The sequence below is a fragment of the Brassica napus genome, chromosome C5, assembly GCF_020379485.1.
Source record: "Brassica napus cultivar Da-Ae chromosome C5, Da-Ae, whole genome shotgun sequence".
Taxonomy (NCBI): Eukaryota; Viridiplantae; Streptophyta; class Magnoliopsida; order Brassicales; family Brassicaceae; genus Brassica; species Brassica napus.
In genome coordinates this window covers 52,889,793-52,908,427 of record NC_063448.1, presented here as the reverse complement: position 1 = coordinate 52,908,427, position 18,635 = coordinate 52,889,793, and the positions used below count along the sequence as shown (strand labels likewise).

The 18,635-nt window shown below is 38.3% G+C and overlaps 5 protein-coding genes across 6 annotated transcripts; 2 read left to right on the top strand and 3 right to left on the bottom strand.

Moving 5' to 3' along the window:
• Nucleotides 1-192: 192 nt before the first annotated feature.
• On the top strand, nucleotides 193-1,617 carry LOC106401296 (lectin). Its single transcript, XM_013841784.3, has one exon. The coding sequence runs from the start codon at nucleotides 407-409 to the stop codon at nucleotides 1,463-1,465; it is 1,059 nt and encodes a 352-aa protein (XP_013697238.1). The 5' UTR covers nucleotides 193-406; the 3' UTR covers nucleotides 1,466-1,617.
• Nucleotides 1,618-1,720: 103 nt separating this feature from the next.
• On the bottom strand, nucleotides 1,721-4,446 carry LOC106401295 (mediator of RNA polymerase II transcription subunit 27). Its single transcript, XM_013841783.3, has 7 exons — nucleotides 4,080-4,446; nucleotides 3,828-3,993; nucleotides 2,624-3,077; nucleotides 2,470-2,529; nucleotides 2,330-2,398; nucleotides 2,177-2,220; nucleotides 1,721-2,108 (listed from the first exon to the last, which is right to left on the bottom strand). The coding sequence occupies exons 1-7, from the start codon at nucleotides 4,330-4,332 to the stop codon at nucleotides 1,964-1,966; spliced, it is 1,191 nt and encodes a 396-aa protein (XP_013697237.1). The 5' UTR covers nucleotides 4,333-4,446; the 3' UTR covers nucleotides 1,721-1,963.
• Nucleotides 4,447-6,975: 2,529 nt separating this feature from the next.
• On the top strand, nucleotides 6,976-8,062 carry LOC111215798. Its single transcript, XM_022719882.2, has 2 exons — nucleotides 6,976-7,420; nucleotides 7,560-8,062. Exons 1-2 carry the CDS (start codon nucleotides 7,073-7,075, stop codon nucleotides 7,989-7,991), a joined length of 780 nt encoding a protein of 259 aa, XP_022575603.2. The 5' UTR covers nucleotides 6,976-7,072; the 3' UTR covers nucleotides 7,992-8,062.
• On the bottom strand, nucleotides 8,035-12,862 carry LOC125587933 (protein DEFECTIVE IN EXINE FORMATION 1-like). 2 transcript variants are annotated; one of them, XM_048759331.1, is made up of 13 exons: nucleotides 12,454-12,862; nucleotides 12,219-12,329; nucleotides 12,042-12,124; nucleotides 11,850-11,967; nucleotides 11,586-11,749; nucleotides 10,438-11,237; nucleotides 10,286-10,356; nucleotides 9,851-10,107; nucleotides 9,596-9,777; nucleotides 9,076-9,359; nucleotides 8,885-9,002; nucleotides 8,615-8,797; nucleotides 8,035-8,530 (listed from the first exon to the last, which is right to left on the bottom strand). In XM_048759331.1, exons 1-13 carry the CDS (start codon nucleotides 12,579-12,581, stop codon nucleotides 8,216-8,218), a joined length of 2,814 nt encoding a protein of 937 aa, XP_048615288.1. In that variant the 5' UTR covers nucleotides 12,582-12,862; the 3' UTR covers nucleotides 8,035-8,215. The 2 variants fall into 2 exon arrangements, with proteins under 2 accessions (XP_048615288.1, XP_048615289.1); XM_048759332.1 differs by having other exon boundaries at nucleotides 8,466-8,552.
• A 72-nt stretch (nucleotides 12,863-12,934) lies between these two features.
• On the bottom strand, nucleotides 12,935-18,590 carry LOC125587934 (mRNA-capping enzyme-like). Its single transcript, XM_048759333.1, has 17 exons — nucleotides 18,345-18,590; nucleotides 17,919-18,100; nucleotides 17,693-17,819; nucleotides 17,377-17,528; nucleotides 17,172-17,255; nucleotides 17,024-17,086; nucleotides 16,787-16,918; nucleotides 16,487-16,696; nucleotides 15,956-16,078; nucleotides 15,418-15,467; nucleotides 15,135-15,297; nucleotides 14,907-15,044; nucleotides 14,345-14,452; nucleotides 14,139-14,237; nucleotides 13,855-14,029; nucleotides 13,611-13,741; nucleotides 12,935-13,363 (listed from the first exon to the last, which is right to left on the bottom strand). Exons 2-17 carry the CDS (start codon nucleotides 18,045-18,047, stop codon nucleotides 13,238-13,240), a joined length of 2,010 nt encoding a protein of 669 aa, XP_048615290.1. The 5' UTR covers nucleotides 18,048-18,100; nucleotides 18,345-18,590; the 3' UTR covers nucleotides 12,935-13,237.
• Between the last annotated feature and the right edge of the window lie 45 nt (nucleotides 18,591-18,635).

Genomic DNA, 18,635 nt, shown 5'->3' with positions numbered 1-18,635 from the left:
TTTTTCATGGTTTTGGGTAGTTACTTAATTTTCTAGCGATTTGGGTATATTCACCCAATTGTCTCTAAAATCTTTATTGAAAAGACCTTTTTTTAAATGGTAATAAAAAATCAACTTATGGAATGGAACGTTACTGTTTACAACACTAATGAGATTCTAAACAAAAGAGAATGTAATTAGAAATGACATTAAATGCATAAACAACAACATTAGTCAGCAAACACTACAAGATAGAGACAGAGGGAAAGTGAGCGTTTCTTTAGAGCAAAGTACTTTTTCGTCTTAAAAAGTGGAATACTTTCTCGAATCCTGAAGATTCCATATAGTAGAAGAAGAAGAAGAGCTTCTCACTTTACCCATTTTAATCAGAGAGACTCAGTTTTTTTTTTTTCATTTAGTTCAAGCTATGGCGATGCTCAAAGCCTTATCCTTTTTGTTCGTTTTGTTGTTGTGCTTCGAGATTCATGGAACCATGGCTACAAGTTACTCGTTTTCGTTTGATGGGTTCGCAAAGTCTCCGAGTCTTGAAAAGAACGTTGCTTTATTTGGAGATTCGAAGCTGTTCAGTGACGGTTCTTCGATTCAGCTGACTGAATCCGTGAGTGGAAGCTTGGGAAGAGTCGTTTACGCGAAACCCATCAAGCTTTTCCAAGGTAAAGAGAGTAGGAACTCGTCATCTTTCTCGAGTTACTTCTCCTTCTCGATGCCTAATGAGGTTGGTGACGTCATGGCTTTTGTAATGGTTCCAACTAGTTTGGATCTTGGCCTCTTCGGTAAGAAAGATAACAGTTCCTCTGCGTTAGAGTTTCTGTTTCAGTACGCAAAGAACGAGACAGTTGCTGCTTTTGAGTTTGAGATTTCCAATAGGGGAAACCGTGCGAGAATCTTGATAGGTAAACCTGAGTCTTCCGAAATTAGAAACCTTTCCTTTGAGGGTGACTTGTTGATGGACGATGGAGGGAGGTTGAACTGTATGATCGAGTATGAAGCACTTATTAAGAGGATGATGGTTAGATTCAGAAAACCAGGTTCGGTTAAGTTGTTAGATCCATTCTTCTCTTTCTCAGTAGACTTGGGGGAGCTATGGAATGGTGGTGAGTTCGTTGTGGGTTTAAGCTCTGTAAACGGGAACTCTTCCAATGCACATTTCCTCCATTCATGGAGGTTTGAGATAAGGCAGCCAACGCCGGTGTGGACGCATTCACTGCCGCTTGAACCGAATCAAGCGATAGAGGCTGACGATTCCACGGAGGGGGGAAAAGGTGTTGAGAGAAACGAGTGCATATGGAGAATGCTTGGTGTTTTGGTGTTTGGTGCAGTATGTGGAGCGTTAGGGGTAATGCTGGCTTTGTATCTATGGACAATATGCGGTCTGAGGCGGTCAATGGCGGTGGTGGTACCAGAGGAATGCCATGTGAAAGGGTTGAGTGTTGCGGTGGGTGGTATTGGAGAAGGCAAGAAGTAGTCAAGGACTTTTGGTTTGGTTTTGGAAGCTTGTCTTATAGTGTAAATGTATTGTCTTTCTTCTACTCCATTTGTCTCTAATGACTTCTGTGTGGACTTAAATCAGTTTAATTTGTAAAATCACTATGAAAAGAAGGCATAAGCTTTTATTGATCGTCCGAATCAAACACCTTCTCTTAGTACAACAATCATGAACACCTTCTTCTTGTTCTTACTTTGGTGTTAGTTGCAGGGAACTAACATAGAAATTATGAACTGAGCAAGAGAGTCTTTGTTCCTTCATCTCGTAACACAGATCAAATGTCTAGAAAACACACAACATTCACATGTGTCATTAGTTGCCACTTGATTCTATGTTGCTTATACTGATGTAATGTGAATTTGAACTCAACATGGGACACAAACAAAAGAAGAGAGAAAGCAGGCAATAGAGATCCATACAAGTGTTCTTCCAAGTTAGTTCTCTTTCTCTAGCCTTTTGATTGATCCCCACCTAATACTAAGAACCATCTGAAGAGCACCCGGCGTGGTATGCTTCACAAACGCTGAGGTTGGCCGCAAGAGGCAATTCTTGATAAGCGCGGTGTAGAGGAGGTAGGATCAAAGAAGACTTTTTATCCATTGCTAATAGCTTTCCACACTTACTGTATCATAAAAGATGTGAAAAGCTTAGTCCACGGACCAAAGAGTACTAAGAGACTGGTTTATTTACCTGCATGGTTTACTATAAAGTGATTCAAAACTGCATATCCATAGCTGCATTACAAGAAAAAAAAGGTGTAAATTAACTTCCATGGATCCAAAATAAATAAATGGTTACATGTTATCCAGAGACTGATGAGTGAGTCCTTGTTAAATGCTTTACCAGGAGAGAGTACAGAGCTGTTCCAGTACCAAATCCAAGGAAGTATTGCAAGGCAGTAGCAGCATGTTCCTGCAAGAAAATCTAATTAATGCAAGTTCCCAATTTATCAAATTAACACCAGTTGCAGTCTCTGTTGTTACCGTGATGTGTTTGTAAACATGATGAACCGAGAAGCCTCTCGCATGTAAGTAGCTTCCTCCCTATAAGGAAAGAATGAAGCAAAAACATGAGTACATACATAAACAAACAACTTCATTTGAAAATCAGTGTTAGTTTGGAGTTGTGGAGGTTTACCTCATCTAAAGAGAAGAAAGCAACCGCATCTGGATCAACAGAACCAGCTGGATTCAACGAGACTACAGCTCTGAACACGGAAGGAAACGACAATTCAATTACAGCAACCTTGTCCACAACTTCATCGTGTAACCCTGATCTCATCTTACTAGAACTCTGGAAAATAGGTTTTGATTCTTCTGATGGATCATCATCACTTCCTGACTCAGGTAAAGAACTAGCTCTTTTGAGCCAGCTCAACCGTCCGTAACTAGACACCTTCACATTCGGAACCAGCTTCTCTAAACGAGATTGTATATCTGGCAATGTCTTGTACTCAACAGGCTCCTCTCCTCCATGCTCTAATAGTGAATGAGAGGCACGGTGTTTTTTAGATCCTGGTTCCGTCTTGAGTCCATCGTCAATGTGAGGGAAGAACCGCCTTTTCTGATCCGTGAAGGCCTTGAGAGCTAACCTACAGTCATCATTAAGAGTCATATTATGACTCAAAGATATAAGAATCTCATTGAGTTTCTTCCCATTAAAAATTTGAAGAAAAATGAAAAAACATATAAATAAGAGAGAGAACAAGATGAGTCTCTTGTTTGAGAGTCTCTAAAACAATGTGTCAAGTTGTGCATAGTTCAATTTTCTTTTTTCTTTCAAAAACAAAAATTAATTCACAATTCAATTTTATTAGTATTTTATAATTGAGATACTCATACATACACTTAACCAACCAATGCTGATGCTCTAACAAACCACAAGGAAAACAACATTCGCAGTAGAAATAGTAAATGGAGGAGAATGCATGACGTTTAGTAAGATATGCTTATAGCTGATACAACTCCAAATCGCATATATGATTCAATAAGCTTTAATAGTCCCTCAATAAATTTAAAACCACAACCCTCCAGGAGAAACTAAAAGCCAAATAGAAATTCAAATCTAGTTTGTAGACTCGAAACTAAACTCTTAGCTATGCTCAAACAATTAGCAACTATGTGATACCAACACCCCATGTGATGCAGAGAGAATATTTAGGAATATTCTTAACGAATCAAGACAGATATTCTTAGACTAAATAAGATTATTTGCATCTATCCACCTTCCGTTACATCAACATGCAATGAAACATAAACCACAATACTCTAAGAGGAACTAACAGCCAAATGTATCTTCAAACCTAATAAAACCCTTAAGTGATTAGCTAACAATGTGACACCTGGTTCTATCAACAGCAGAGGCACCAGCTTGGCCAGCAAGCTGTCTCTTCCAAGCATAAGCAACAACAGCACCATCAGGACAAACCAGAGGCATGTGAAGACCCCACGAGTTACTTCTCGACCTGAGAGACTCAGTGAGAACCCCAGACTCTTCCAACTTCTTCCCTGAGATCCAAATCAACACCAACACTTTCAAATCCCTAATCTACTGATTATACTAATGGAAAGAATCGATTTTTGTAAAGTAGTACCGATTGAACGGAGATCTTGGAGGTGCTGACGCATGGAGGCGTCTTCTTTGAGGAAGAGCTGGAGAGGCGCGTCGTTGTGGCGAGGGTTCGAGGCGACGAACATGGCTTCGAGGATACGGTCGGCGCCGAGGCGGATGTCGGCGATTACCCTAGCGGCTTGGTTGAGACGTTCCATGGCTTGAGCCACCTGCTTCGGCGGCGCGTCTGGTTCCGACTGGTGGCTCGCCGCTAGGGATTGTTGTAGCGACTGCATAAGCTTGTGACTGATGGATCAAACTAGCTCTCTCTCTCTCTCTAGATTTCAATTTGATTCGGACACGGACCTCTGATCTCTCCCCGACAACAACTCAATTCAATTTTAGTACGTTTAAATCCGCGTTTAATATTTTTATAAGGTGAAAACGCCAAACGCATTTTTTAGCTTTCTTCTCGCTCAGCCAAGCCCAATTGTTTCTTTTTGTGTGTCTGTGGGGATAAATTGTAAGAAAATTAAAGTTTAAGGGTTACAAACTACATTTTAAGTCTGATAAAACGTTAATATCAAGAAACCTATGCTATATTTGTTAGAATTAAGTAACATAGGAATTCTAAAATTATTTATTATTACAAACAATGTGATTGTTTGACAAAGTATAAGCCCATTGGAACAGAACACCATAATTTCCGACCATACCGCCAAATCTTAATTTGCTACTAAGTTATCAATGGCTTGACATACCCTCCTCCTTCAGCTTACTCATTATACAACTTGGATCAAAAGTAACAAATTCTGTTTCTCAGCTGTAATCCAGTTTTTTTGGTGACTTTTGTTGTAGCGACTGCATAAGCTGAGATCGAAGGATCAAACTCTATCTCTCACTATTTTGATTTCAATTTGATTCATTAACTGAGCTATGATCTCTTCCCGACAGCAACTCAATTCGATTTTAGATTTTTATAAGGAAGAAACGCCAAACGTGTTCATGTTTCTTAGCTTTAGCTTTTCAGTTGCTCTTTGCACTTGCTTCTTCTAGTCAGGGAAGTGCAAGGACAATTGTTATTTTTTTGTTAAATTTGTAATATCATTAGAAAATGAAAGTTTAGGTGTTGCAAAATGTGATTGCAAGTTTGATAAAATTGTTAATATCCAGAAACAAATGTTATATTTGTTAGAATTACTTTGGAATTTCGTCATTTAAGTTAAAAGTATAGAAAACTTATGGGAATAAGAAATAGAAATACAATTATAATAAGGTGAAGAGTTCGACAAATCAAGTCTAAACTACGAGCGTCTGGTGCAAATTTCTTTGCAATATGAAGTAAGCATGATACATGTTAGAGACATGATGTCAATATACCAAAAGACAACTAAGGTTTGGATGGAGATGGAAGAGAAGATGCACAGTTCAACTCGAATATAATATGAAGTGCATATGTCTTTCCTAGCATTTGAGGTGGTATTCACTCTTGAGGTGGGCAAATTTGGATGTTATAGCAAATGGTTTAAGATTTTCAAAATTTTATGTTTAAGTACTTTTCTTGTGGAATTAAAAAAAATAAAAAGAAATACAATAATAATAGTTTAGAAGATGGATTTTACCTTTTCCTCTATACATAAACTTTCTCAAGAGATTTATACATTTGCAAGATCTAACTAAATTGAAAATGTTGAGAAAACTTCTAGTTTTGGACTCTTTACTTTTTAGTCTTGACAAAAATTGCTCTTGAACTTTGTTCTTTTGTTAGTTTATTTAGTTCTTCGTAACAAACAAATAAATAATTGTTATTTATTAGTACATGAATATGCAATATTTGAAAGTATTTTGGAAATGAAATTTTTTCTATAAATGTTAAGTTTAGATAATCAAAATTACATTGCATCTCTAGTAAAGTATTTTAGTTTTGTTGTTCAATTATTTTCTTACATTTTTCCTCTTTATCTATTCAATTCATCAATTACACAGTCACAAATTGAATCATTTTGTAACTACTGGAATCATATATTTTAAAAGATAACAAAACACAAACATCTAGTTAAAAATTCTTTTAAAATCGTGTTAACATTTACATACATAATTGCTGATAGCTATATTCGTTTCTATATTGTTGGAGATACATACATTTCGTTATATGTACAACATTTGCATATGTTCTAGTTCTAGTTTATCATTTTTTTTGTTCCACTAAGATGATTATGATATGTTGAACATAAAATCTCATAAGTATTTTACTATATATATTTTTAAATAGATTTTTATTTATTTTTATATATTTTCTGTTTTTAAAAGGTTTGTAATAGCTGTTTTGACATCTTCTATAACAAATAACCAATCGACTTTGTTTGCTATATATTTGTTACTACCAAAAATATTGTTGAAATATTAATAAAAGGTAATTTTTTTTTCATTATATGATGATATAGCAAAATTATGTACTCGGTTTATAAATACATAGTTTATATATATAATGAAAATGATGTTAGACATATCAGTTATAACCGAAATCCATAACAATCAATAATATACAATGATGCATTTAATTAGGTAGTCATCAAATCAAAATTTGTTATGTTCATCTAAGAATGTAAACAATTAGCGACTAAAACCAACAAAATAATGCTAGTAGTTATATATATAAACTTACGTGTGCTCATAAAATCAGATGCTATAAAAAATTATTTGTGATAATTATTCAAAAAAAACTGTAATGTTTTAAATAAATAAAAGTTAATTCTATGAATCATTAAACTACTTGACATTTTGTATCTATATCATTTTGTAATTTTAAAATGCTAACAAGTTGAATAGAAAGTTAGAAATCTGTTTTTTATATATGCATGATGCTATTAAACAGACCAGAATGAAAGTAAGAGACTCTTAAGTATAATAATCCGTGAAAACAGGGTATTTTCTGTAAATACTTTAAACACACAGAACTGGTTTTGGATAATGCAAGAACCAAATTAAAGAACGAGCGGTTACTCTCTACCCTCTTCTTCATCAGAAACAAACAAGATGATGAACACACTTCAAGCATTTCAGACAACTCTAACACCAAACTTCCATGTTCTATTCAATCCCCCAAGACATTCCCTTCCTAGAACCCAATTCCTCTGTCTCTCGAAACCCAGAGATGGAAACTCGGACTCAGAGTCTGATCCCGATCCTCCAAAACCCGAAGGAGATACACAGAGACAGGAACTCTTAGCCAGGATCGCCATGCTTCAAACATCAAAGGTCCGTTTAACTGATTTCCTGGACGAACGATCAGATTATCTCACAAAGTTTGCTGAAGAAGCCAACGCTGAGTTTGACAAGGTTGGAGAAGACGCCATGAAAGACCTCGACGAAGCAAGCTCAAGGGTATTGTATCACTTCTAAAAGATCCTCACTTTTGTCTTACCTTTATTCTTAAGCTCAAGAGATATTGGTTTGCTCGGATGATCTTGCATGAACAGAGGATTTATAAGCTGACATTGTTTGTAACTTGGTGATTGAGCAGATACTAGAGAACATAGAGAGCAAGATGCAAGCATTCGAGGAATCTGCAGGGTTAAACAGATTGGAGATAGAGGAGAACGATAATAAGTTGGCTGAGTTTGAGGAGCAGATCGTGGAAGACAGGAATGAAGGATTGTTCTTCAAGAGCTTACGCGATAAACAGCCTGTTGATTTAGAGAAAGCTAAAGAGGAGACTCAGAAAATACAAGAGGTTACCAAAGAAAGTGTAGGATCAGAGTCAAGAAGGAACATTTACCTCGGTTTGATTGGGATCGTGGCTCTAGCAATCGCTGATTCGTTTGTTTCTTCACCGGATTGGAGAAAAGTAGCTGTTCTTGGAGCTATCCTTGTCCCACTGCTCACTCAGTTTGTGAACGAGCAGACATTGTTATCAGAGGAAGCAGATAAGGGTAAAGGAAACAAGAAAGAATGAATAGGAATGACTCTGTATCACAATGTAAAGTAATACAGAGTGATAATGCATGAGCAGTTTTTTTTTTTTAACCGACGAAAAGTTACAGGAATAAAGTAATACATAAACTTTATAAACTCAAAGAAAGATTATCTAAACATCTTCAACAAACAAAAAACGATATCTAAAATACTTTAGACGAGCTATTCAAGGGGAGATACTTAGAGCTCAAGCACTTAGCATCACTAGTCTCTGTTACGGGAAAAGGATGGGAGGGGGACAGCTTCTTGAGGTCGTAGTATCACGAGCAGACCGAACATCCCCAGCATCGGGAGGACAAGTAGCCACTTCAGAAGCTTGTAATAATACATATGGAAAGTTAATGAGAATTCGTCTGAGAAATGGAGTCCATTCTTGTCCACCATCTCCACCATTACTGTGCCTGTTGTCCTGACTCCAACGGTTGGTAGTTTTATTCTGTATTTTCCTGGTTTGTTATAGATCTGGCTCTGCTTTATCCTCCTGTCTCCTTGGTAATTGCCTGGTACCAACAGCGTCGTCTGTAACATTTGAAAACCCGCTCTAGTTTAGTTTCAAAGGAACCATTGCTAATCATATCATCTATTGAGGTTAGAGGAACTTACTGTAACGTTGTAGGGTGCTTGTGAACCTGATGGGTATCTGTAGTTATCAACAATCTCAATCTCAGCCCAGAAGTTTTTGCCTTCCTCATCGCGGAAACCTCTGGTTGAATGCGTGACAAAAACACCTTCACGATCATAACGGATGGCCTTATTGTTCATCCCTTGATCAGTCGATCTCCAAGCCTGATGAATTTGAGAACCAAGTGTGAAATCAGTAATCTATCATTTAAAAAGAAACAATGTCTACGAACAGTATTCGGAAGATCTTGCCTTGAGGGGATGGTGAGGAGAAGGCGTTGAGAAGCAAAAGACGTTCCCATTCATAGTTGAGACGATCAGATCAAGATCATCTCCACCGTCAACATTATCAGCCAAGACCATGCTGTATCTGTAACACAAACATCTTCCGTTAAAAAAATATCACTGTAAAAGCGAAACTACTAAGGAAGCAAGTGACTTACGAAGTTTCACCAATATCAACAGCGTCAGCGCACGAGGTGGGTCCATCTATGAGATACATGTAACCGTCAAAGGATGTAGTAACAATGGTGAGTCCCTTCTTTTTCTCACCTCGCTTGTTCAGATCAACAAGAAGAAGCTGGTTCATCACTCTTCCATGAGTTCTGTACGGGTAAGGACGGACAATCGAACCATCCTTGCCACTAAGAACGTAAATGTTTCCTGATGTCGTAGGAACCACAACATCAGTATGTCCATCACCATCAACATCGCCTATTGAAGGACCCTGAAAGAGAAGATTAGTATCAGTCTCTGATTGTGAAGTGAACAGAGAGTGGATTCCAAGTAAAAGGATGTTTGGTCTCACGCAGGGGCTTACTACTTGAAAGTAAGAACAGGTGAAACTTATGAAATATCATATGCACTATGATCAATTCATATAATCGTGGTGATATATCTACACGTTGTTCATTCATAAGGCTGTTTTACACTAGATGAGAATAAACGGATGTAACTGTATACCTGGGGAACAAGACTCTTTAGATGTACTTCCCAAATTTCCACTCCTTGGGTGGTCCATGCTGCTACATTTCCGTGGGAATCTGTTGTCACAAGTTCAATCTTTCCATCGTCATTTATATCAGCTGCAACCACTGCCCCTTGTATTTCAGCCATTTCAAGTGGGAATTTTTCTCTGATGTTTCCTGCAAAAAGACAACAATCTTAGAATCCAAATTAACACCAAGACTTGCAAAGGAAACTGCCATGAAGTCTTACCACGGTGGTCCATGGCGTAGAATAAGCCAAAAGAAGTTCCGACAAGGATATCCATGTAACCATCGCCATCCAAATCAACAACCGTTGGGGAAGAATACATATATGCACGGAAGTTTGAGTTATCCGTACTCAAATCTAGCTCTTTGACCCATTTAACTTGTTTTGTCTCCAGATTGAAAACCACAATTGAACTAGCAATATAGTTTTTGATGTCAATACTACCAAGCTCTTTCAGATGTTCTGGATTGTCATAATACCTGGAACAAATAGCTTATCAGGGTCAGTTATATTAAGCAAAGTAAATAAACTGGAAACGCTAACATTTAAGACCTCATGCATGTTTTGCAGAAAATATTTACTAATGATGCTTTTGAATTGACAGCTTATGGACAGTTGGACACATCTTCGGCGGTAAAGAGAGGAACAGAAACTTACTCAGGGTCGAAGAAATAGGAAACAGCAACAACCATCTCCTGTATTCCATCTTTGTCTATGTCAGCAATAACCTGATAAACAAGTGACACTGTAAGATCTCTCATGGAAGCAAGTAATCAAAGACAATGGTTTTTGACATAGATGAAACTCACAGGAGTGCACAGTATATGGGCGTCAATGTTCACATAATCCTCTGAGTTCTCGTGCTGCCCCTCGACCCATTCCTCATCACCCCACATGGTCTCATTAACATAATCGTCATAATCATAACTGTATTCGTCACCTAACTCCTCTGTATCACGCAACAAGTCAAACGATGAATCTGCGTCAGCTTCTAATATTCCATCGTTTTCAACTGTGGCCATGCGAACACCCTCATTGTTGTCTTTATTGTCAGAATGGCCGTCCGAGCCACCATCTTCCAGAAGTCGCCTCCCACTTTTGGTTCCTGTCTCTGTCGTACTACTGTTTCCAGATGTCACCAAAGTTTCTGAAGAATTATCCGTACTGGTATTTAATTTAATAACAGTTTCATTCTTAGCTTCACTAATCTTGCTTTGATCCACCTCATTGGTGGTTACATTTCCACTGGTTTTTTCGGTTGAGCCAGCTGTAGTATCATTTGTTGCCGAATTGTTCGAGCTAACATTCATGGAGGAGTTGTGTAGCTCTGGAGTAGGCTTTACAACTGCTTCTGTTTGGTTATTCTCGGGTTTCTTCTGATCCTCTTGAGACGTCACTGGGGTAGGCTTTACGACTGCTTCGGTTTGGTTGTTCTCGGGTTTCTTCTGATCCTCTTGAGACGTCACTTGAGTAGGCTTTACGACTGCTTCTGTTTGGTTATTTTCTGGTTTCTTCTGATCCTCTTGTGACGTCACATTTGAAGCCTCGCCGTGAAATTCTTTGGGCATCGAGACTGTAACATTTGGTGTTGTGGTAGTTGCATGCGTTTCTACAAAGAGGAGTAAGAGTCACAAAGTTAACTTTCATCAAGTCTTAATACGACTCTCCTAATCCATGTAGTTACTCAACAGTCTTAATACAAAGAGATACTGATAAGAGAGGATGAACCCCATGCAAAATCCATAAGATAAACGAAATACAAAAGGTACAAAAATTATTCAGATAAGCTGAGGCAGGTGCTCCAAGCAGAAACTAAGCTTTACACATTCAGTTAACCTAACCACACAACGAATCTGACCAGTCGAATTCAACTAAGCAGAGACTGTGGACGATGGGCATAACTTAAGCAGTAAACTATAAAACCGATGTCGAAACTCAATATAATAAACAAACTTACGAGTGGCCGATGACTTCACCTCCATAGCTTCATGCACAAGCTGTTCATCATGGACATCAGGATGTGAACGGTCAACAGGGTCAGGATTCAGTCCCACATGCCAGTTCTTGTGAACTTTTCTACGTGGCACTTCTAGCTTATCTGACATCAAAAAGCCTGATACCCTGGAAACAAGAAAGTATCATAACCAAACCTATAAAACTCCAAGGATCATATGATAACAGACAAAAGTATATATATTTATCATCCGCGCGTAAAAACAACCTGAAAAAGAGCACTTCGCCATTGTAGGTCGCCAGAGCAATTTCTCTAACACCATCTTTGTCGATATCAAATAGAAGAGGACTTGAATGCACGTTTGACTGATGAAAAGCAGGCCACCCTAGCATTTCGTAAGTGGCATCAGTAACATTACAAAAAGTTCTCGAGGTTCTACATCATTAGATATCGAGGTACCTGGCATCTTGTCTCCATCAGCACCTTCAAGAACTTCAAGGTAGTGAACAAAAGATGGAACAACAATGTCAAGCTTTCCATCACTGTAACAAAAAAAAACCAAAAATCAGGTCAACACTCATGATCCCTAATCAAAAACTCAGATTCCATCATATATGATTGCTATATCATATATACCTGTTGATATCAGCAATCAAAGGTGTAGCATAAACACTAGAAGTGACTTCAGTTTGCCATCGCAGCTCCAGTTTCCTCGGGCACTGAGTATTCAACAAAGCATCTTCATCACTGCACAACGAACACCAACCTCTTAAGAGCAAGGAAAACGTATCTCCAACAATCAAAGCTAAATACGCACAAGTCTTATCGAATTGTATCGTCTACGCAGAGCTCAATACAGATCGAAACTTACATTTCGGGGTAGCCTTGCTCGTCATCGGTGGCTTTACGCTCTCTGAACTTGTTTTCCCCATAGGAGGGATTCGATAAGATCAGGAAGAGGAAAAACCTCAGCAGACACCGTCGCGTGTGGGTTTTCATATGATCACACTCCAGATGATTACCTTGGAGCCGATCCAGGTACGAGGGAGCTGAATGCAATTACAGAATTGGGGTTTTAGGGATTCAGGTGGAGAGATCGAGAAGGAGAATTAGACGAAGAAGCTGATCGCAGCAGAAAATCGAGTGACGCAGGGAAGAGTAACTGCTTGCCGTTTTGATCTAAAGTTGTTGTAAGACTTCGGTCAACGAAACAACACGCTGTTTAATTACAAATATAAGAAACACCACCACTTTTTCTTCACTTAGAATGGTTGTGGGGTCCACACATTTTTCATAAATTTTCGGTATAACGTAAATGTGAGTGAAAAGAGTGGGAACAACAATACTTCATCTATGAGAAAAATGAGCAACCATTTTTTCTTCCGAAGTTAAAATAAAACCAATAGCAATATGATACTAATACTAAAGGTTACAACATTATATATCCTCCTAAGTGCTATGGCTTGTACGTTGTACCATTACAACATCTTCTTCATCTAAACATAAACACACCTTAAACCATCATCACATATGCCAAACGGAATCGGATTCATTACAAAACCCTAAAGCTTCTCGAAACAAACCACACATCCTGAGAAAAAGCAGAGCTCCTTCTTTCTTCTTACGTACAGTGTTAGCATACAACCTATGCAGTTTCATCTGCGGCGCGCGGCTTTGCTATCCATCTGAATACGGTCCGCGTACATAGGCAAACGGATGATCTCCCTTATCTCCTGCAGCAACACTTCCTCTGTGATGTTGTCCTTTATGCTTCTCATCACCTATTTCAACATTCACAATGGGTTTAGACTAAACCTCATCACACCAGGTAACATTGACATATAGGTAAGAAAGCTTAAACCCTTGTTTGAGACATGAACAATGAGAGAGATACGACAGAACACACAAAGGACGAGTGGAAAGTTCGTAAGCAAAGTATGATCATCATACAGTAATGTCACAACTGAGGATTTGGATCTAAAGAATACAATCAATCATATAAAGGGAGGTAAGACACGGAGTACTGACCTTTCTATAAGTGTTGATATCATTTGGCGTTGATTTATCGACCCTGACCCGCATGCTAACCCAGACTTGCTCATCCTGATCCCAAGAACACTCTACAATCTTCCCAGAGTACTCGGCCGGGTCTGAATCATCTGTTGCAGTTTTAGTATTAGCAGCTAGTAGTTCTCAGAAATAATGGAGTAATTTATGATAAATGGTGTTCACTACTATCAACAAATATAAGCAGAGATAACACCATACACACCTCTAAAAACAACATTATTTCCATCCATATGCTTCTTCTTCCCCCTTTCAAATAAGGAAAGCATTCCCCTGCCACTCTCATCCTGTTCGTATAGAAAGTCAACCGAGTTCATTTCTGGATACTTCCACTTCAGTAGACCTTCATGGGTACGGGCAACATAAGGGTCATCCCAGCCCTGTTAACAGAATAGCAGATTTCAGATATTTATTAAGAAGCTGGACCAGAGTTAAATGGCTTGGGTCTTAAAGTTAACATCCGATATACTTTCTCGGTCCCATGGTTACCTGAAATATAAGACCGTCGGCTTCATGTGAAAGTGATGGAATGAAACCCTTCAAAACCTTTTCAACCGCAGAAAGCAACCAAAAATCTTTTCTCCGTACCTAGACAAGAAAATAAGTACCAGCTCCATGAACACTTATACAGGGGAAAAGGAATTGCAAGAATGGGAAATGGAATGAGAAAGAATAATATAACTCTTAGTACGCACCCTAAAAGGCTCAAGATCATATCTGTAGATATGACTTCTTGCCTTCTCATGATTTCGGGGATCTATCACCTCCTTCTCGAGCATCTTCCATCTTTCATAGAAAGGCCGCTGATCCATATAAATCGTGCAACTAAGCATTAGTATCTTAAGCAAATGACACGTGATACAGCAAGCCAAACACGAGAATACCCTACACTAATGACAGCTGTGAATGATGGTAAACAGATTATGTCAAGGCTTACTCTCCGCGACAGCTACGAAAAATTATGTTTCAAGTGTTGCATAAAATTCAGTAAGCCATTAGTATTAGATGCTCAATATGAGCATAGGTATTATATATATTTTATAATTCCCGGAGTATTTATCGCATCACAAAACATATCAGACATGAAAAACAATAAACATTTTAAGAGAGTCACAGTAAGCCTGATCTAAATACTGCTACAGTGTTTACGATGTGCTTCAAAACATACTCAAATATTGAGCTAATCCCAGTGAGCCAATTTAAAACACGGGAACCAATCCAACCATTAAAGATCGAAGAAAGAAAGACAGTTCCAACCTCTACAACTGATTGGCCGTTGATTGCTACCATATCATAGATTAGATATCTCCTCTCCTGCCTTTGTTTATCTGGCAAGGTATCTATAATCATTTCTCCATCAAGCAATGTGAAGTGATGCACTTTATCAGATATGCCCTAGCAACCAAATAAAATTACATAAGAAAAAAACAGGATTTGTATATATATAACGATACAAACTATCAAAGATAAAAAAAAATCACTCACTTCAGTTGGGTGTTTGAAGGGGAACCGCATTTGTACTCTCCGGAACCTAAAGCTCCTATCTACTAAATAACATCCATCCATGGTTAGCAGCATCATGTATCGCGTTCCATCAGCCTTCCATGTTGCATAATAGTACCGCTGTCTCAAGAGTTGCAAATTATCCCTGTATTAGAACAAGTAAATTAAAAATTGAGAATCGCAAACGAGATGGATTTGTTGGGTCCGAAACTAAGGGGATGCACCAGAGCCCGACATGGTCAAATGGTAACGCAGATAGTCATACCTGTTTAAGGATACAGGGTGTGAACCTGGAAATTGCGAACATCCTCTTCCCTAGAGTAGAGAAAAATAGTTCAGCAAGCACATGTTAGATTCCGTCATTAAAGAAAATATGCAGATATAATGATACCAAAACAAAAATTTAATCTTGTCGACCTAGCCATCTGAGAAGTATACTAAGCGAGCCAAAAGAAAATAACTAACAGAAACGAAATAATAAGCTATGTTTCGGATTCATAACGAAACCAAAGTCAATGGGAGAAAAGAACCTAAAAGCTAAGGGATACTTCTTTCAAATTCACAAAAAAATGGGTACCAAGATGCCGTTCTAATTTCAAATTAGTACATCCTACTGTTGAAATTTTCTCAAGTAGCATCCGAATAAATGGACGAGCAATAACAGAATAAGAGACATCAATCACGAGACGATAGTCATTTACACCAAAGCGACAAGAAACTGAACATCAATTGTGAGACACTCATCGATTCAACTACATGATATTATGTGTGGACATCATATAACAAGATTTCAAAATCCCTACCCCAATATTCAGCGATAGCATCCTATAAAAGAAGTGCCGGTAACCTTCCTCCTGGTCAGGGGGTATTTCATCACCCAAAACGTCATCATTTGACATCTTGACTTCCACCTGATGGGGTTCTTCCTGAAACAGTAAGCAGTAAAATAACTATAAACCAATAACCACCAGAAAAGCATGCAAACCAGATGAGCACTTTATGAGTTTTGTCAGCCTTGGATAGTCTCAACTTAACCAACAATATGCACCATACTTGATAAAGATTAATTCATGAGTGATGGAAGCTTCTGAAAAGCTAACTTTCTTTAGAGAACCAGTGTTTCAAAGATCACTAGTAAATGGTAAAATGGCATAGATATAACGATTCTGAAGCTGGAATTCGGGAATGAGCCGTTCTTCAGATGGTTTTTCTAATTAACAATGAATAAGGCATGCATAAAGCTTGAAGAAACGGGCAAGAATATCAATGAAATGACAGTATATGTATATATGTGATCAGCTAAATTAACGATCATTTGTTAGCACCGAGATTACCTGCACAGGACCAGCCGGACCGCCATCATCATCATCATCATCTGGTACAGCTTCACCATTTAAATCAAGCTCGGTAGACCTCTTCCATTCCGGAGTTGATGGGCAAATAACACTCTCAGGTTTTATTTCGTGATAAAACGTGTATAAAGCATCAATATAGTCAGGTTTATAGATCCCAGGGGGGCGGGCATCGGAAAAGATTTTTAATGCCTGCGAAAAACACCATAGGATAAGATTCTTTACTCTTACGAGGTACATAAAATGCAATGCACAAATACAACGAAATAAATGAAAACTGACCTGTGTAACATTCATCGGCCCAGATCGCATAAGATAATGAACTATCATAAACCCTGTCCGATTATGTCCATGTGTACAGTGGACGAGAATATACTTCTTTGAGTGTTTTAGATTTAGGACGAACTGATTAACCTGAAGAAGGTTTGTTCAAGTGAGCTACTAACAGTAGACAAACTTACTTTTGTAAAGAGTATCACGAGAAAATAAAATACAACTTGACCACAAATAAACATATACCTCATTGACAAAAGTGTTGACAGACACATTATCTGGCACTGAATCACGACCCTTGCATGCAATCTACAAGCAAAGAATACTAAAGATAAGGCAAACTGCTACAGCTCTCACAAATAATATAGGAATAGACAGTATGTTTTATTATTACCTTAACATGCTTAATGCCTTCCCTCTTTAAGTCTGTCGTAGAATAGTAACGAGTTGTATTTGTCAAATCAATCACTAGACCAAGCTGAAAAGGACCGCAACATTACACAACAAGTTAGATCACGGACATAATAGTGTTAAATAAACAAACGATACAAACACATTTTTTTTTTAACGAGTAAGGACAAATAGATTCCAATAATTACCTTTCTCCCAGCTATCCTCTGGTTATGGACCACCTGCTTAAAAGAGTATCTACTCCCAGGAGGCACATGATTATTGTAAGCTTCGTTCAGGGGAACTTTGGAAGGAACGAGGAATCCTATCTCATGCCCAGAGGGAGGGCAGTCTAGCCAACCTGTGATATTGGACAGGCTGTCAAAGAGTCACCCTATTTAAAGCATTAGCCTAAACGGGAAAAAGACAAATACACTAGCCAAAACGATTCAGAAGCCGTTTATAGCTGGGAGTAAATAACAGCCACACAATCACAATAAATAACTCGGCGAATGATTATATCACCTTGAGGGATCTTGTATCTATCATAAGCTCTAGTGTTTCGATTCTGGTAATATTGATCACGGTAAGCTGGCTGAGAGTTATGCGTCGGCTTGTCATATCTCATTCGTTTCCTTCTCTCATCACGTTCCTAAAAAAAAAATCATAATCCATCCTCAGTCTCAGGGTTAAACAAGAAAGACTAAGACTTTATTTAAATTTACAGTAGACTGTGGATAATCAACAGTACCCGTCTTGCTATCTCCACGGCAGACTCTATCCTGTCATCACGCGACGAATAATCTTCAAGATGCCTCACATAAGGTTCGTCATCTTCTTCAGGTTGTGGGGAAGCATTTAAGTCCATCGTAGCAACCATTCAAGTACAAACTTAAAACATCCTTCCTCTTCACGAAGCTACCTAAGCCATATCTAAAATCAAGAGAAACACAAACTATAAGCTACACCGAGGATAAGAAAATAAAATTGCTTCTACAATTGAGCAAATAAGATTCAAATTCAAAGCAAGAGATCCACATAAACTTCTCTCAGCTAAGGAAACCCTAGAAGTCACGAATCAACGAAATCTCAGCCGGACATTTCGAATTCGTCCACTTATCGGAAACATCCCGGCGAGAAATGAGTCTCTAGCTAACTAACAAGTGTGAAGAATCACCTAACGAAATTAAAAGCTTCCGAAGCGGTACTTTGAAACGAGGAAGCTTCGATCGATGATGACGAGGGAATCAAACGGAGGTGGCGAGAGAGAGAGTGTGAAGTTTCAGTATCGATCGCGGGTTCAGTGGGGAAAAAAATTGAAATCGAAACCCTAGAGAGAGAGAGAAGAGAGTAGTTGATGGAAGGAGGAGAGAGAAAGAATCCGACGACAAGTCTTGTATATATATAGTGGTCAGTCGAGGCAGAAACTTATTTATTGGTGACGAAAAAAAGAGAGAGAGAAAATGGT

Excerpts from the sequence above, each read along its gene's own strand:
- LOC106401296 (XM_013841784.3), top strand. The coding sequence starts at position 407 with ATGGCGATGCTCAAAGCCTTATCCTTTTTGTTCGTTTTGTTGTTGTGC.
- LOC106401295 (XM_013841783.3), bottom strand. The coding sequence starts at position 4,332 with ATGCAGTCGCTACAACAATCCCTAGCGGCGAGCCACCAGTCGGAACCA. Across the intron at positions 3,994-4,079 it reads CCAAGATCTCCGTTCAATCG|GGAAGAAGTTGGAAGAGTCT; the intron begins GTACTACTTTAC and ends TTTGGATCTCAG. Across the intron at positions 2,221-2,329 it reads CAGCTCTGTACTCTCTCCTG|CTATGGATATGCAGTTTTGA; the intron begins GTAAAGCATTTA and ends CTTGTAATGCAG.
- LOC111215798 (XM_022719882.2), top strand. The coding sequence starts at position 7,073 with ATGATGAACACACTTCAAGCATTTCAGACAACTCTAACACCAAACTTC. Across the intron at positions 7,421-7,559 it reads TCGACGAAGCAAGCTCAAGG|ATACTAGAGAACATAGAGAG; the intron begins GTATTGTATCAC and ends GTGATTGAGCAG.
- LOC125587933 (XM_048759331.1), bottom strand. The coding sequence starts at position 12,581 with ATGAAAACCCACACGCGACGGTGTCTGCTGAGGTTTTTCCTCTTCCTG. Across the intron at positions 9,003-9,075 it reads GTTGATATTGGTGAAACTTC|ATACAGCATGGTCTTGGCTG; the intron begins GTAAGTCACTTG and ends TTTGTGTTACAG. Across the intron at positions 8,531-8,614 it reads AAGCACCCTACAACGTTACA|ACGACGCTGTTGGTACCAGG; the intron begins GTAAGTTCCTCT and ends CAAATGTTACAG.
- LOC125587934 (XM_048759333.1), bottom strand. The coding sequence starts at position 18,047 with ATGGTTGCTACGATGGACTTAAATGCTTCCCCACAACCTGAAGAAGAT. Across the intron at positions 16,079-16,486 it reads GTCCGGCTGGTCCTGTGCAG|GAAGAACCCCATCAGGTGGA; the intron begins GTAATCTCGGTG and ends TTACTGTTTCAG. Across the intron at positions 15,298-15,417 it reads CACCCTGTATCCTTAAACAG|GGATAATTTGCAACTCTTGA; the intron begins GTATGACTATCT and ends GTTCTAATACAG.